We start from the raw sequence: 15,355 nt of genomic DNA, 5'->3' as shown, positions 1-15,355 counted from the left end.
ATGCCAACCCTGGTGGCAAAATTATGGTACAGGCCCAAAGGACCGGACCTCTTCATAGTTGGACAATGCTCATCAATGATCTTTTTCTAGCTCCAATGCTCAAGTTTCTAGCAATGCATGATAAGCGGCATTGCTAACACCGCCTGTGATCTGAGAGGCATTTTAAGAACCGAAACTCTGCAATGAGCATTTAAACCAGGCAAGACAGATGACACAAACGTGAACGAAGTAATCGGTCTTTGATCTCCATACTGTGAGTCTGGGAAGAAGTGCCGTTATGTGATAGTGATATGAACCTTGGTATAAAGTGGTGAATGGGACTGCACTATACGGTTTTGACGAGCCACGAGGCTATGAGAGTGACCCCAAGTCCCGTGGGCATTTTGGAGGTATGTTGAAAGTGTGAGCGATTCTGCAACACTGTCGAACCAAGGTTGGCCACCACCTGACTAGATTACACCGAGAGGGCTCTGAGCAAGAAAGTGGCCATCATCATCATGACTAACGACATCAAAACAGAACGAAAAAGGGGTTTCTCACTTCCATGAGAAAGCTTTCGTGATTAATTTTTAATCGCGCCTCGTTATTTCGGTTAATTTCGAGGCGCTTGGCTTTGATCTCCAGGGTTTCACGGTGCTGTCAGTCCCTGTGACAATGCATCGGTTGGAAGCAATGCGCCCGTTCCTTTTGCTTTTCTTGTGGGTGCAACACGTGCAAATCCATTGGCCATCGTTCAGAGTCACTCTTCTAGAGAGATCCTAGAGACAAATTGGAAAAAAAAGCCCCCTCCAAGCTTTGTGCTAGGGGTAACAAAGAGGTGTCGTTCAAATTAGGTGGAGGCGATAAACAAAGACTCGGGGGGCAACCCGGAAACCAACTCCGAATGGCAAACGAACCAATTAGGGTCCTATCGAAGAGACTAACATCATCGCCTGGGCAGCTTCTCCGCCCCTGTGATTCAGGGAAAATTCGATTTTTCGATCTCAGCCTATCAATCGTGCCAATCGTGCCATGGAAAATACTGTGGATTGCGGAAATCAAGCCATGTCTTACCCTGCTCAAGGGAATCACGACCAACTACACCCGAACTCGCAAGACAATTTTTCCATTCCTCTTTGATGCAGACGGAGAGCCATGCCCAGCACCAAAAAAAAAAAGGAGATTAGGGGTCTTAGATTTCGCCTCTTTGGTCAAGCTGGCACCAAGTGGGGTTTCGAATGCGTGAGTATGTGATTATAACATCAATGACTTGATTTGAGGTACAATTGCCGATTCCAGAAGGTATAGCATATAAGTCTATAATCGGTGGGTTCAGCCGCACTTACAGTAATCACAACCTGCACCGTGCCCGACGCAATCATACTTTTTGCTACTGACATGTGCTACTATATACTACTTAGTATATGCGACGCTCACTGCAATTTCTCGTTTCCAATGATCTTCTTCTGATTCTGTCACTTCTGTCTGTTCGATGCTGCCCACTTGACCAGATTATGATGATGTCATGTTGAGCCTACAAGGCGAGAGGCCAGAGAAGGAAGAGGGTTGTATTGGAGGAGACAAGGTTAAAAAAAACCTATGTACTAACGATCTGTTAGTTAACCATCCTGTGTTTTGGCCTGATCTGCCAGACACCCCTCCCAAGCTCTCCGCTGACATGTAAGCAGGCAGTCGTCTTAAGATATTATAATCGAATTTGTCAAATTTCCCAAGGCAAAAGGAGCCGATACAAAAGGGCATGAAAAGATCTTCAAAGGTCATAAACACGAGATTTTCTCTTTATTGACTTTATCGGTCTCAAGGGATTATTCGGTTCTACAACTGACCATTGTTACGAATCCAGCCCAACCCGAGAGATGCTATACCTGTCATAGCGCAAGCTATAAAATCATATTTCAATATTTTGTGCCTACGGTGTTCAGAAAACAAAATATGTGCCACCCTATCGGCTAGAACAGTCGTTCATCCATGTTTGCTTTACACATAAAACTAGCTCTAGAAACATGCGGTTTAGGGCTCAGAACTAGTTTTCCCCAGAATTCAAACGTTTTCGTTAGTATTTCCCAATGGGTTCTCGGGATAGAAAAGAACTTGTTGTTCATATCAATTGATTCAATTCGCATGACACCTGGAATTCAACAGCTGTTATTGTATGTGGCATAGGTTGAGGTGCATATTTTTGCCTCAGGCATAAATATCATGTGACTAAGACTGTTCACGTGATCTACGTATCTCCCCTTTGCAAAGGTTATCTCTCGCAAGAACCCATGACCGTATTCTGATATTTGAATTAACTAATTGCACTGAAATGCAAGCATAAAAGTATACAGAAATGTCTTTGCGCGGGCCCATGCGGCGGTCGCACTTGAGGCAAGTGAGTGCGGCGAGCTTGGAGAGCAGCTCCACCCACTCACTGGAGACTTCGAACCGTGACCACGACCACGACCAAGCCACAGATGATCGGACTGTTAGGCTGTCCTCGGCAGGCTGGATACGACACCAATGCACACTTTGGGTGCATGATGAGACGTTTTCACGTGAAGAAATTTTGTTGAATCCATCGGCTTTCGGCGAAACTGAAGTGCAAGTTGGGGATGTTGTCGAGATCCTGCCCATGCGGGTATCTGGCGATACTGGCTATTCTACCTTAAAGCCCGATACAGCTTCGAAAACTGGTCGCGAGAGTCATGCCGAACTCAACTCGGTGTCTCAAGCGGACAGCACTTCGAAATTCAAAACTCCAATGCAGAGCCGTTGTCTCTTTGTGGTGAAGGCCTTACCACCAGAAACCAAGGCTCGGAATCCTCAATTAGAAATTTCAGTGACAAACAACATTGCCAACATCTTTGGTTTCAAAAATAGAACACAGGTTCTATTGTCGATTGTGGATCGAGTCCAATGTGCGGCATCTCATGTCGACATCGCCTTTCGCGATCAATACATGGTCCGATCGGACATGTGGAGACTAGTCATGTCGGAATTATCAGATAAAATCATATACAAAGGGCAAAAGATCATGTTTATGGGAAGCATCAAAGCCACTGTCAAGAACATCTTTATCCGAGAGAAGAAATGCCTTTCGGGATATTTCTCGCCAAAAACGATCCCTATTTTCCGAAGCGAGTCCGCTAAATATGTCCTCTTCATCCAAATGTCGAAAGAAATGTGGAACTTTGACTCGGAGGGGACTGGTGACATCCTCTTCAGTCGGGTTATCAATGGTTTCCTGCCGGAACTCTTCAAGAGATGGGCTAGTTCGGATGCAAAACACTTGGTGACTATTGTGCTGTTCACCCGAGTCGAATATGATAGGCCCACCCATTCAAGCCAGTCTAAACTCGGGGCTGGGAACTTCAACAGCAAGTCTGGGCCGAACAAAGTTCCGACTCGAGATTTCTACCGTGTGGTAGTAAATGATATGGCAAGCGGCCATTGGACAACCATCCTAGACGAGCTGAAAAGGGAATTCAGGACCTTTTTGCGAGATGTGTCAATCTTGAAACCGGACGACATTGATGCTGTATCTAGCAGTGGTATCAAAAGCTCTTCCAAGCCAAACATGGCCACCATTGCCGGGCACCCAAGTTCGGCTCTACGAGGAAACATCCTAGAGGCCATTCATCTCGCCTCTGCTCACCTAGCTTTCGACCATATCGATCGAGACATGGTCCACACCGGTACCTCAATCATTGTTATCACCCCCGGTAGCGGCGTTTTCGAGGTCTCTTACGAGTCCTTAGCTTCTACAACAGAAGCCCTTGCGAACCGAGGCATAGCAATTGACTTGGTCTGTTTGAGTCCGATGCCTCTTCATTCTGTGCCACTCTTCAAATACCGGGAGCCAGTGGAACAACATTCTGGGGATTCGGGATGGGCTGGATCCAGTGGAGTTAACAGGGATAGGATGTCTTCTGAGATCCATCATTCCCTTTCAAGCGTTGTGAGCAGATCATCATATCTTTCTCCTAGCTCATACCTGTCTGCAACTAGAATGAGAGAACGGGCAACACCTCAAGCCAAAGACTGGAGCTTTGGTATTCCTCATTGGCTTGATATCTCCTATTGGAACCCTGAAACATACCGAGAGGCCCGGCGAATATTGAAGAAAGACCCCAATGCGCCCATCTCTCTTACCGTCACTCGGCCATCTAAGGCATTCACGCCACGAGTGCGTATGTATGAGATCCAAATGATGGGGGTCATGGAAAGTGAACAAGCAAACATCACAATCCCCTACCTTACTGAAGGCCGCGGTGGTACAAGACCTCGTGGATCTTGGCCCGGTTACAATTCAGGTGGCCGTGCTCCTCCTAAGGCCCGTTTCGCCAATTCTTCATCTTTCAAGGGACAACTTAGCGATAGTCTTCGCCCGGGATCCTTTATTCAAAACGCGGCAGACCAAAATGAGTCGCAAACTCGAGATACACAGAGTTCACGGAAGGCAGTGATGTCTTGGATGGACCAATACGATGAAAACATTTTTACTGTCTCGCCAAAACGGCACCAGGCCACCAAAGCGCCCAAGGCAAAGCGACCCAGTGAATCAGAAGTCCAGGCTGCTGGAGGCGGAGTGCATGAACGGTTATCCGCCCGCTCCATCACGCGCCTCCGCCATCATGAAACGAATCCAGCAGACGAGAATGATTCTTTACACTCTGGGCCTCGAAGAATTGACTCAACTATGACCACATCAAGAAGCCCAAGCTCGGGAAGTAGCATGTCCCCCATCAAACCAGCGTTGAAAAAGGCGCCTGTGCCAATGGCCTCACGGATTTCCCGGACGATTAGCTTTGCGCTTCGAGGCTTGAGCGCTACTCCTCCGAGAGCGGTGGCCAGCACAGGGGTCAATGTAGAACATGCCAGTGCTATGCCCATGACAAACCAAAGAACTCCTGCCGGGTCAATTTCCGATGCAAGGAGCATCACTTCTTTGAGCCCATCAGAAACAGCATCGACTACATCAGTACTCGACGTACTTTCGCCGTCTTCAACACCCTCCAAGCCTTTCCAGACTCCCGCTAAGCCGATTTCCATCAAAATACCTCCCAAAAATACATCAAAGGAATCCGAAACGCCAGAGCAGGCGGGCCTCCATGGATCACTGTTGGTGGAAACGCCCGCAAATGAAGTCGGTCGGGACCATGGTGAAGATCATCCGAACGATCACAAGATCGAAATCACTCTCAACCATAGTCCACGCGAGCTACACGCGCGCAACTCCCCGAGCAAAGCCTTGTCTCCGTGGGTCCGATCTGTCAATCCATGCAATACCCCTAAAGATGTGCTGCGGGATACTAGTTGGTTTGGTCGTTGGCAACATGCGTATCCTCGCCCTCCACATGTGGCTGTTGTAAAGTGGAAGAGCTTAAAGTCTCCGGCAGTGCTTCCTCTAACGACAGAAGAATTTCCAACAGCCAGTGAACTTGCTTCGGACTATCTACAGACGCCATATCGTGTCTTTCCAAATGAAGATTCTGAAGGTATTGACGCACCAAAGACACGTGGAGTACTTCTACGAGAAATGATCTCGCTGCGACTTTCTCATGGCTTCCAAATCATTATTGGAAAGCATGTAGCTGAAGTGTCTGCACAGCCCGCCCTTGAATCATTGAACGTCTTCGATTTCCGAGGTCTAGAGCGCGATGGGCTCACAATGTTTCTATCCAAGGGCAACACGATCCACCGACTTGTCTGCATTCAAGGGGGAGAGGTTGAAGTGACCCGCTTTACGCATCAAAACTCTGCTGTGGTCACTTCTCCCATGAAGCCTACCTTTACTCTCTATCAACCGGCGATGAAAACAATATTGAGCGCGGAATATGAAGTGAAGGATATCAAGCTGGATCCAACATCCGAAGAGTACAACTGGAACTATGCCGATAATTATGTGGCTGGTCATCGAGATTATCTCCAAAACCCGGCCCAGCAGCTGCATTTCTGGCGAGTCCGTTACGTATTGATTCCGCTCCAACTTCATGCCAATTCTCGGCGAAATTTACAGACTTCCCATGAGGATAACGAGGAAGAGATTCATTTGCTTGGGATCAGCCAACTAACCCATATCTGGCAACGGTATAAATACGTCTCGCCCGAGGAAAAGCTTTTCGAGACGTCAAATCCCAAGCGAGACCAGAATCCTTTGAACATTATGTACCAAACGCGCAATCCATCTGAGATCGTTACAGCAGAACTGGACCGTTTGCTGCTCACAGATCCAGGGCTCGACAATGCCCCTGCTCAGCTCCTACCCGAGTCAGAACTGTTGGACAGATCCAGCATCAGTCTTACGTCATTGGCGCAAATTATCCAAGGCGAAAAGGGTGTCCGGATGATGGACCGACGGTGGCATTGGAGGTTGCACTACAATTGCTTCATCGGGTTTGAATTCACAACCTGGCTGTTGCAAAACATACGTGATATCGATACCCGTGAACAAGCAGTCAAATTCGGCAACGAGTTAATCGATCATGGGCTGTTCCAACACGTGGAGAAGAGACACAATTTCCGAGATGGCAATTATTTCTATCAAGTCTGTGCCGATTATCGTGTCACTCGTCCAGAGTCCCGAGGAAGCTGGTTCCCTCAACTCAGACCGGACAAATCGATGCCATCAACACCCGCCATAGGGACTGCCAAGGACTCTCCTGCCAGCCTCAAAGCTCGATCAGACAGCATCGACGAGCGCATACCACAGACCCCCAACACTCCCTCCAAGGCGAAGAACAAGGTCGCGATCATGCTGTCCAAGTCTATGAAATTCGATGTTGATCCGCGTAAGCGGTCGAATCGGCCGGAAGTGATTGATCTTCACTGGGACCGACTACATAACCCCGAGAATTGCTTCCATATCGAACTCAGCTGGATGAGCACAACTCCCAAGTTGATTGAAGATACCGTGCTTTCTTGGGCCTCGACTGCCGACAAATTCGGGCTGAAATTGGTACAGGTGCCGATCGCCGAAGCATGTGCTATCGACAAGACGCAGCCATTCCGAAAACCCTACAAGATCAAACTCAAGGTCCCACCACCCAAGGGACCACTGCACACAGTGTTCAACAATGCTTCGTTTGCGCAACCCGGTCCACCGGATCGCCTGTACTACCAGAAGGCCATATTGCGGAAGTTTGATTTCGTACTGGACTTCGAAGCCTCCTCTGCATTCCCCGCAGACGTTGAAGTATCCTACTCCTGGGGAAAGCCCGATTACCTTTATCCACAATTCATCCACCGAACCGGAAGCATTCTCGCGCAGATCACCGACGAAGGCGATTTCCTCCTCCTTGCCAATCGGCTGGTGAGTACCCGCAGCACTGCGGCTCGAGACGCAGGCCGTTTTGAGAACCACAATCGGTCCGACTTCCGGGGCCGTGCAGGAAATCACGACGGGCTTGATCGCGTCTCACCCCGGCTTTCTCCAATTACCCGGCCCGTTCATGACATTGGCAGCATCGGCAGCCCACTTACCCCATCCGGATCAGCAAGTATCGACTCGGCAAACCTGTACCGTGCTCCGGAACACATTCTTAACGGCCTAGCCGAGTTCTGCGGCGATGTAGTCCAACTAGAGCAGTTCTACTCGGAGTCACATGCTCGGCCGTTATCTACGAAGGTGGAATCGACTACTACAAATCTAATGGATGCATCGATCCCGTCGCTTGAGCTTCCTGCCAGCGTAGTCAGTCATCATATCTCACCGCCGCCAGGGTTACCATCCCGAATCACCCGTGAGTCGCGCGAGGGACTGATGTCACCGGAAGTTACACGTGCCAGAGCTCGAGGGGAAAGTCTCAGCTACAATGCAAGCCCTAGGAGTGGCAGCTTACGACCCTTGATCTAACCATGCGAAGATACCCATTTGACGCTCTGATGATTTTGTACCCAAGTGAAACGCTATATTAGCTATGTTCTTGTTTTTTGTGAAACACAAGTGGCCGTGAAACAAAGGACTTTATTTTATTCGAACCCCACGTATTTCCGTACATATATTACAGATTTCGATATTGATTTGGGGGGAATAGAAATCTATCCAGTCTTATCCAGGCAAGAGCAAGCCACCACGCATTTTAGCCGACAATTTAACCGCACGTTTTGATCCGACTGCATCCCCAAACTCCCGGGGTTTTGCCCCCGCCTTATGTACTACCCCGAACTCCAGAAAATAGCGGAGCTCTACTGCTGGCGAATGCGCTATTCAGAATCAGGCCATCGCGGACGATACGCCGTGTCGGATGAAGCAGGTCTGCCATCCCACATGGCGTGTCGGCGTAAAACAAAAAGAGCTCGACTGCCCTCTCTGTTATTCACTTCCTTCTATTCTACTTTTCTCTTCTATCCAAGGCTGAAAGATAGCCACCAGATATCTTTGGGGTAGCTTGTACAGAACCGATTCCAAGAAGGATCTCACTTGGGATCACCTGCCTTTTCCTCTGAAGATGAAGTTCACCGAGGGGATGTGGCTCCTACGGGTAATTCCAATCGCCTCTGATTGATGAAGTTGATACAGAATGAATACTGACGCACAATCGGATCATACAGGACGGCGTCAACATCGAGTGGATGAGCAACGTGGAGCGATTTTCAATTGAAGACGACTCGGTCAATCTACTGTTGAACAAGTTCCAGGCGCACCGAGGACACACTCTCAATTCGCGTGCGTTTTCATTCCTCCCTTGGTATAGAAATCCAGCAGCTAACAAAAGTATACAGCAACTGTCTCCGCGACGCTAACCTCACCAGTGGAGGGAATCATCGGTGTGAAGCTTGTTCACTGGTAACTACCTCGGAGGCTCGAACTGGGGCTCTCAATGTTGGTGTTTGCAACCACTAACAATGTGCAGGGCGGGCCAAAACGACAACGGTCCTCACTACCACTTGAACAAGACTACCGGACACACCAAGATCCAGCACGACAAGGCCGGAAAAAAACTCAACTACGCAAGCGGGTCACTCAATCTAGCTCTGAACACCTCCGCCAATGAACTGGCCCTAGAATTCCAGTCTCCAACCGGTAAAAAACTGACTGGCCAATCGTTCCGCTCGATTGGATACGTACGCGACCAGCGCACTGAGAAACATCGCTATGAGGACGGCATGTACGCCGAGCGCCAGGGATATATGCTCGCAGGACTTGACCTCGGCGTTGGCGAGAAGGTCTACGGTCTTGGAGAGCGGTTCGGGCCTCTGGTCAAGAACGGACAGACGGTCGATATCTGGAACGAGGATGGCGGTACCTCGTCCGAGTTGGCCTACAAGAATATCCCCTTCTATATCAGCTCCAAGGGATATGGTGTTTTCGTCAACCATCCTGGCAAGGTTAGTCTGGAGGTACAGTCTGAGCGCACTACTCGCGTCAATATCTCTGTGCCCGGCGAGGAGATTGAGTACTTTGTTGTTTATGGAGCTACGCCAAAGGACATTTTGAATCGGTACACAGCTTTGACCGGCAGGCCGGCCTTGGTTCCGTCGTGGAGTTATAACCTCTGGCTTACTACTAGTGAGTTCGGCATATCATTTGCTCTGGAATAAAAGAAACTGACATTATTATAAAGGTTTCACGACCAACTACGACGAAGAGACCGTCACTGGATTCCTTGATGGGTTCCGTGACCGCGACATCCCACTGGGCGTCTTCCATTTCGATTGCTTCTGGATGAAGTCCTATCAGTGGTGCGATTTCGACTTCGACTCAGAGATGTTCCCGGACGCGCTAGGGTACCTCAAGCGTCTCAAGGAGCGTGGTCTCCGCATCAGTGTCTGGATCAACCCGTACATCGCCCAGGCATCGCCACTGTTTGAAGAGGGCAAGAAGAACGGATACTTTATCAAGGTATGTTGATACATAAGAGAACGATACCAGAAGAAACAACCCCTAACAATCCGTAGCGCACCGATGGCTCAGTATGGCAATGGGACATGTGGCAAGCCGGCATGGCAATCGTGGACTTCACGAATCCCGCCGCCAGCAAGTGGTACAACGCGCACCTGGAGCGACTAGCGGAGATGGGGGTCGACAGCTTCAAGACCGACTTTGCCGAGCGCATCCCAATCAAGGGCGTCAAATACCACAACGGCGCCGACCCTGAGCGCATGCACAACTACTACGCCCTTCTCTACAACAAGATCGTATATGAGACACTCAGCAACCGTGTCGGACGTAACCAGGGTCTCCTCTTTGCGCGCAGTACCGCACCAGGCGGACAAGCATACCCAGTTCACTGGGGCGGCGACTGTGAGAGCACGTTCGAGGCTATGGCTGAGTCGCTGCGCGGCGGACTTAGCCTCATGCTGTCTGGATATATCTTCTGGGCATCTGATATCGGTGGCTTCGAGGGTACACCGCCACCAGCGCTATACAAGCGGTGGGTACAGTTTGGTCTGCTGTCTACGCACTCGCGTCTGCATGGATCGTCTTCGTTCCGTGTGCCTTGGATCTATGGAGAGGATTGCTCGGATGTGCTGCGAGACTGCGTTAAGCGCAAGATCTTGCTTACTCCTTATATTCTGCAGGAGGCGCTAAAGGGACATAGAAACGGCACGCCGCTTATGAGGCCGCTTTTCTTGGAGTTCCCTGAGGATCTTAACACATATGCTATTGATACGCAGTATTTGTTTGGTCCCAATTTGCTGGTTGCGCCGGTGTTTACCGAGGAGGGTGAGGTTACTTTCTATGTGCCTCAGTCTCCTGATGATGAGGCTGGGAAATGGATCTCGTGGTTTGATCATTCCAAGTCTTATGAGTCCGGCCGTTGGTACACGGAGACTCATGACTTTGATACCATGCCCATTTTGATCCGTCCCGGCTCTGTTACTATCACCAATCCTACGATCAAGGCCCCTGAGGATGATGCCTTGGAGGGAATTGAGTTGCTGGTCAATGGGCGTCTGCGGGCTGAGACTACAGTCGAAATTGTCAACTCGGCTCAGTCAAATGAGATATTGAAGACTGTCCGAGTTTCCCCTACTGAGGATGGAAAGGTTGAAGCAAGTGGTCACAGTGTGAAATTGGTTTATGTTGCCTAGATTCGTATTAATAGAGAATGAAATTCATGGAACTTATGTCATTTGTATCAGATTGGTCAAGAATCATATTAAGAACGTAGGGGAAGAGCCCCCACAGGCAGAACTAAACTTCAGTATGAAGTGGGTGGGTATCATATTCAAAACAGGTCGCAATGCATGAGGCAAAGCCGAAAAAAAAGAAAAGAAAAGAAAAAACAAAGAAGAGAAAGGGAATCAAAAACTCGAAGCCCCAGGTCTGCTACCATATCATGCGAGACCAAATCACGAACTATTGGGCAGGGGAATCAAAACGAACAATGCATGAGTGCAATATGCATTGATATGCAGTCAGCAAACGTAAATAAATCAAAGCTTGGTAAAGCAGAATCACCAAACTTCTTCGACGTCAAGGAGCCACTTTCGGATTCCTTCGCGCAATGTATTATCAGCACCTGCTAGTGCTCTTCTCCGCTCGCGATCAGCAATCCCGAGTGTGCTGTCCACATCTTCACGGCAGTGTTCGGCGGTGACAAGGCGGACAACTTCTTCGAGGGCCCCGAGCACCATCTTGCGGCATTCACCACGAGGAACCTCAGGGGGAGGGGCTTCATCGCTTCTAGAAGAGGGGCCTTTGTCTTCAGCTCTACGAGCACGGTTAGGCGAAGGGGCACGTGACTGTGCCATTGACGAGTAACCGCTCTGTCCCAAGACACGCTCGACAGCATCAACTAGAACTCCGTCAAGGTCCATCACAGGCTCTTCAATGAACTGCTCTTCCACGAAGCTCTGGTCCCGGTCATCGACGGAGGGGCAGTGGGCGGGCTTTTCATGTCCAGAAAAGAAATTTGTGAATTGCGAGGCCGAGGCACCTCCAGTAGATCCGCGGGGGGTAGCGCTGGCAGGCGAAGGGGGTGTATGAGGAGCCCCAGAACTGTGACCCACTATAATCTTGCGTCGCAAGCGGAGTCGTTTCACCGTAGAAGCCTTGGTATCTGCAATTAAAGTCGTTGCAACATCTACCCATTTCTCTGATCCGTCAACATCAGATGTAGAGGGGATGTACGGGGAGGGTTCAGCCCGCATTGCCTGTTTGATTTCTGCTTCAAGAGAAGCATAAGGCCGAACCGCTTGGAGCGAGAAATCTTCATGGAAAAATTTCAACCAACCAGCCACATGGGAAGACGGTCCATCGCTATCCTTCATAGTACCGGGAAATCCGGAGCCACTGCTGTGTGTAGAAGCAACTGCATCCATGCTGGTGACGGAGGTTCGAGTCTTCTTTGGCGAGGCAATAGTCGAATCGCCGGACGAGGAAAGTGACATGAAACCAGGAAGTGGAAGGTCAACATCCACCACGCCTTCCTCTGCTCGGACTGACAACTTCAAAGGCGACTCCCGAACTTGGCTGGTGAGGGATGATGGCTCTGGCGAGGCAGGCTCAGTGTTGTGAGGAGCGGTAGCAGAAGCACTTGGAATTGAGATGTTTCCACTAGGAGCTGTTTCGGGCCGGTGCTCATCCTCATGTTCTGTGACTTCCTTGACCATTTGAGTCAAGGTGGTTGACCCGCGCCTAGCAGGACCAGATATCGCAGAGGTGGACCTTCTGCGAGCTTCAGATGGGGAATATGGCTCGCTACTTTCGGTAGACGAGCCTTGACGGGAGCTCCAAAGACCAGAGAAAATACCTCCCCAGCGGCCTCCAGCCGAGGAAAGACTACCGTTTGTGCTCATTGCAGAGCTGTCACTTCGTTGGAGGCTTTTCAGTAGAGTCTCCGATGCTAGGCTATCGTTGCCTTCAGCTGTGCTGCGCTCTGTTCCAGTCTGGGTAGAATGGCTTGGCTGAGAAGTAAAATGGGGAACAGGAACAGTGCTGCTCTGAGTGATCATAGAAGTAGTTGCTCCGCTCGTATTCATAACCCGACTATCCTTTGGGTGAATATTTGCGCCAGTGGGTTTAATGGAGCGAGCATCAGACCCTCTGCGGGCCGACGCCGAATTTTCGGCCGGCGGAGTTATTTCAGCTCCATCTATCGACCGCTGGGCTGTCTCCTGAGACGAAACGCTCACTGATCGCTGGTGGTGATCATTATCGCCCATGATCATTCGTTGAGCACGAGCTCGTCGTTCGATCGCTCTCCGAAGAGACTCCTGGCGGAGGACAGGCACAGTCGGTGGGCTTTGAGAGACAGCACGCATTGAGGCCGATGTACCAGGTCTAAGAGGGGAAGGTAACGGCTCCAAGCGTTGTTTGGAGGGCAAGAAAGCGGCTAGTAAGAACACGAGGCGACGAGCAGTCATCTTATCTGGGCATATAATGACTGTTCTGTTTGCAAGAATGAGTTCGCCATCCTGCTGAGCTTTGTGTTGCTGGTTATGGCGGCGACGATACCACTCTGGGCCAAGGCTGTTGAGCCACTCAGTGTGGTTTCCCAAAAATGCTGTGAGAACCACTAAGAAAAAGAAGTTCTGCTCTTTGTCGCCCAGACCACGGACAATCGAGCGACCTTCCTCCCGCCAAACGCCCCAACGACTTTGTCCTGTGACCACATATGGGGTTTGAAGAGCCAGGCTGATCCGGCGGGAGCTACGAAGGGCTTCTTCCTTGAGCTTTGAATTCACCGATAGAATGTTGGCAGGTAAATGCACGATGGTCTGGTTGGTCCGCTGCATATTGGGAGGCTTCGCAGGCTTTGGGTGTGGCCCGGATAAAGAGTCCACCTTCTTCAAAAGAAAGAGAATTTCGTTGCGAACAAGTCTTTCGAGGTGGGAGAGTGTACGAGTAATGACGTCCCAGTGATCAACTAACAAGTCCAGACGCTCATCCAAACTAGCCGGGGGCGAGGCAGAAGATAGGCTATCATCAAAAAATGCACCCGGCCAACGATGATCGGAATCCAGCGAGCTTGAAAACCCTGGCCGAGGAGAGTCTGGGCCTGGAGTACTAAATCTTGATACAGGACGTCCGGTATTGCGTGGCAGCAAGGGGATCTGAATCGTAATTGCAACCGCGTACATGGGTGTTTTCTTCTCCTTGATTTTCTTGCGCTTAGAAACATCCGGGAATGGGAACTCCATCTCGGGCAATGACTCTTGGTAGAGAGCACTGGCATAGTCATGTCGCTCGGCTGATGCTTCCGCTCCTTCGGGAAGATTTACGCTAAACATGCGAGTCAAGAGAACTGTGACTTTGGCAGGTGGCTTGTCGTCCACTCCTCGAGCTACTCCTATCGGCGCCGATGGACTTCCTGTGGTGTAGGCCCGGGAAAGTGGACTGCGGGCAGCAGGTGATGCACTCACCCCAGTTGCCGGGCTTTCATCGGCGGAAATTATATGCATTTTTGTAGAGGACCCCCGGTAACTGAAGGCGCTACTACCGAAGATGCAGTTCAGAAGGCCGGTGTCATTAGAATCGGAGGAGTGTCGCGATAGGCCAGGATCATGCCATGTTCCCGGTGGTGCCAGTGTAGAGCTACGGCCTCGGGCCCGGGAAAAAGCACCCGGGCCGGCTGGTGACGACCTGCGCGCATCTGCAGCTGCGGAGAGGGGACTTGATTCGACGAGGGAGGATTGGGTGAGAAGATTGCGACGTGTTCCACGAGAAAGGCTTGAGGCCGCCCGAGTATGTCTAAGACCGGGCTGGTCGTTGCCTTGTGGGTCGATTCCAAGACCGGTGGGGGAAGAATCAGACGCACGAGTGTCGAGTAAGACACATGCATCTCTGTCACCCAATGAATTTTGTGCAACAATCACACGAAAATCTTTGATTGCATCCAATTCCATTCCCCCACGGTCATCGTATGCACCAGCGGTCGAGGCATTCGGGGAATTGAAGGTTGTCTGCAATGGGAAAGCATGGGTATGGGAACGTCGAAGGAGGCTGGCGTCGGGGAAAAGAAGACCGGAGGTATGTTCCTCTTCAGTCACAGACTCAAGAGGTGTTCCATTGCTTCGTCCAGAGTATGCTGCCGGGTTCAGAGTCGACGCAGCGGTACTCAAGAGTCGACCAAGCATGGTGAATGAGAACGGGGGAAACCGGCAGAGAGAACAGATACTTGATGATGCAGGGAAAATAAAACGGGCCGGTCGAATTCACGCAGTGTAACGATGGGTATCAAGCAGCTAGGAATATCTAGGCTGCATCCACCCATAGCTTAATTCAACGAAGCAAGAATCATCATCAAACGATGAAGGGAATTGAGAATATCCAGAATTATGAGAGGGGAGGGAGTGGAAGGTGGGATGAGGTGCAGCAGTGGGGCTTGGACCAGCAGTTAGGAGTTGGGAATTGGCTTCGCACCCACGAGGACTCCACAGTCTGATCAGAATTGTGTAGAAAACCAGGAAGTCAAATGAAATA

At 50.2% G+C, this 15,355-nt stretch overlaps 3 protein-coding genes across 3 annotated transcripts; 2 read left to right on the top strand and 1 right to left on the bottom strand.

Annotated features, from left to right (window-relative positions):
- Positions 1-2,332: 2,332 nt before the first annotated feature.
- On the top strand, positions 2,333-7,837 carry iml1 (GTPase-activating protein IML1; the record flags this gene model as incomplete). The annotated part of the gene is made up of 1 exon (XM_056899284.1): positions 2,333-7,837. The coding sequence occupies one exon, from the start codon at positions 2,333-2,335 to the stop codon at positions 7,835-7,837; it is 5,505 nt and encodes a 1,834-aa protein (XP_056751360.1).
- A 595-nt stretch (positions 7,838-8,432) lies between these two features.
- N7537_008228 (putative sugar hydrolase) lies at positions 8,433-11,019 on the top strand (the record flags this gene model as incomplete). Its single annotated transcript, XM_056899283.1, has 6 exons — positions 8,433-8,465; positions 8,536-8,650; positions 8,707-8,770; positions 8,838-9,493; positions 9,549-9,826; positions 9,883-11,019. 6 exons carry the CDS (start codon positions 8,433-8,435, stop codon positions 11,017-11,019), a joined length of 2,283 nt encoding a protein of 760 aa, XP_056751359.1.
- Positions 11,020-11,385: 366 nt separating this feature from the next.
- On the bottom strand, positions 11,386-15,009 carry N7537_008227 (uncharacterized protein; the record flags this gene model as incomplete). The annotated part of the gene is made up of 1 exon (XM_056899282.1): positions 11,386-15,009. The coding sequence occupies one exon, from the start codon at positions 15,007-15,009 to the stop codon at positions 11,386-11,388; it is 3,624 nt and encodes a 1,207-aa protein (XP_056751358.1).
- Positions 15,010-15,355: the final 346 nt, after the last annotated feature.

This window comes from Penicillium hordei, assembly GCF_028827395.1.
Source record: "Penicillium hordei strain IBT 12815 chromosome Unknown utg000004l_segment0_segment0, whole genome shotgun sequence".
Lineage (NCBI taxonomy): Eukaryota > Fungi > Ascomycota > Eurotiomycetes > Eurotiales > Aspergillaceae > Penicillium > Penicillium hordei.
Note: the sequence above shows the minus strand (reverse complement) of the source record. Positions and strands in the feature narration are given on the sequence as shown.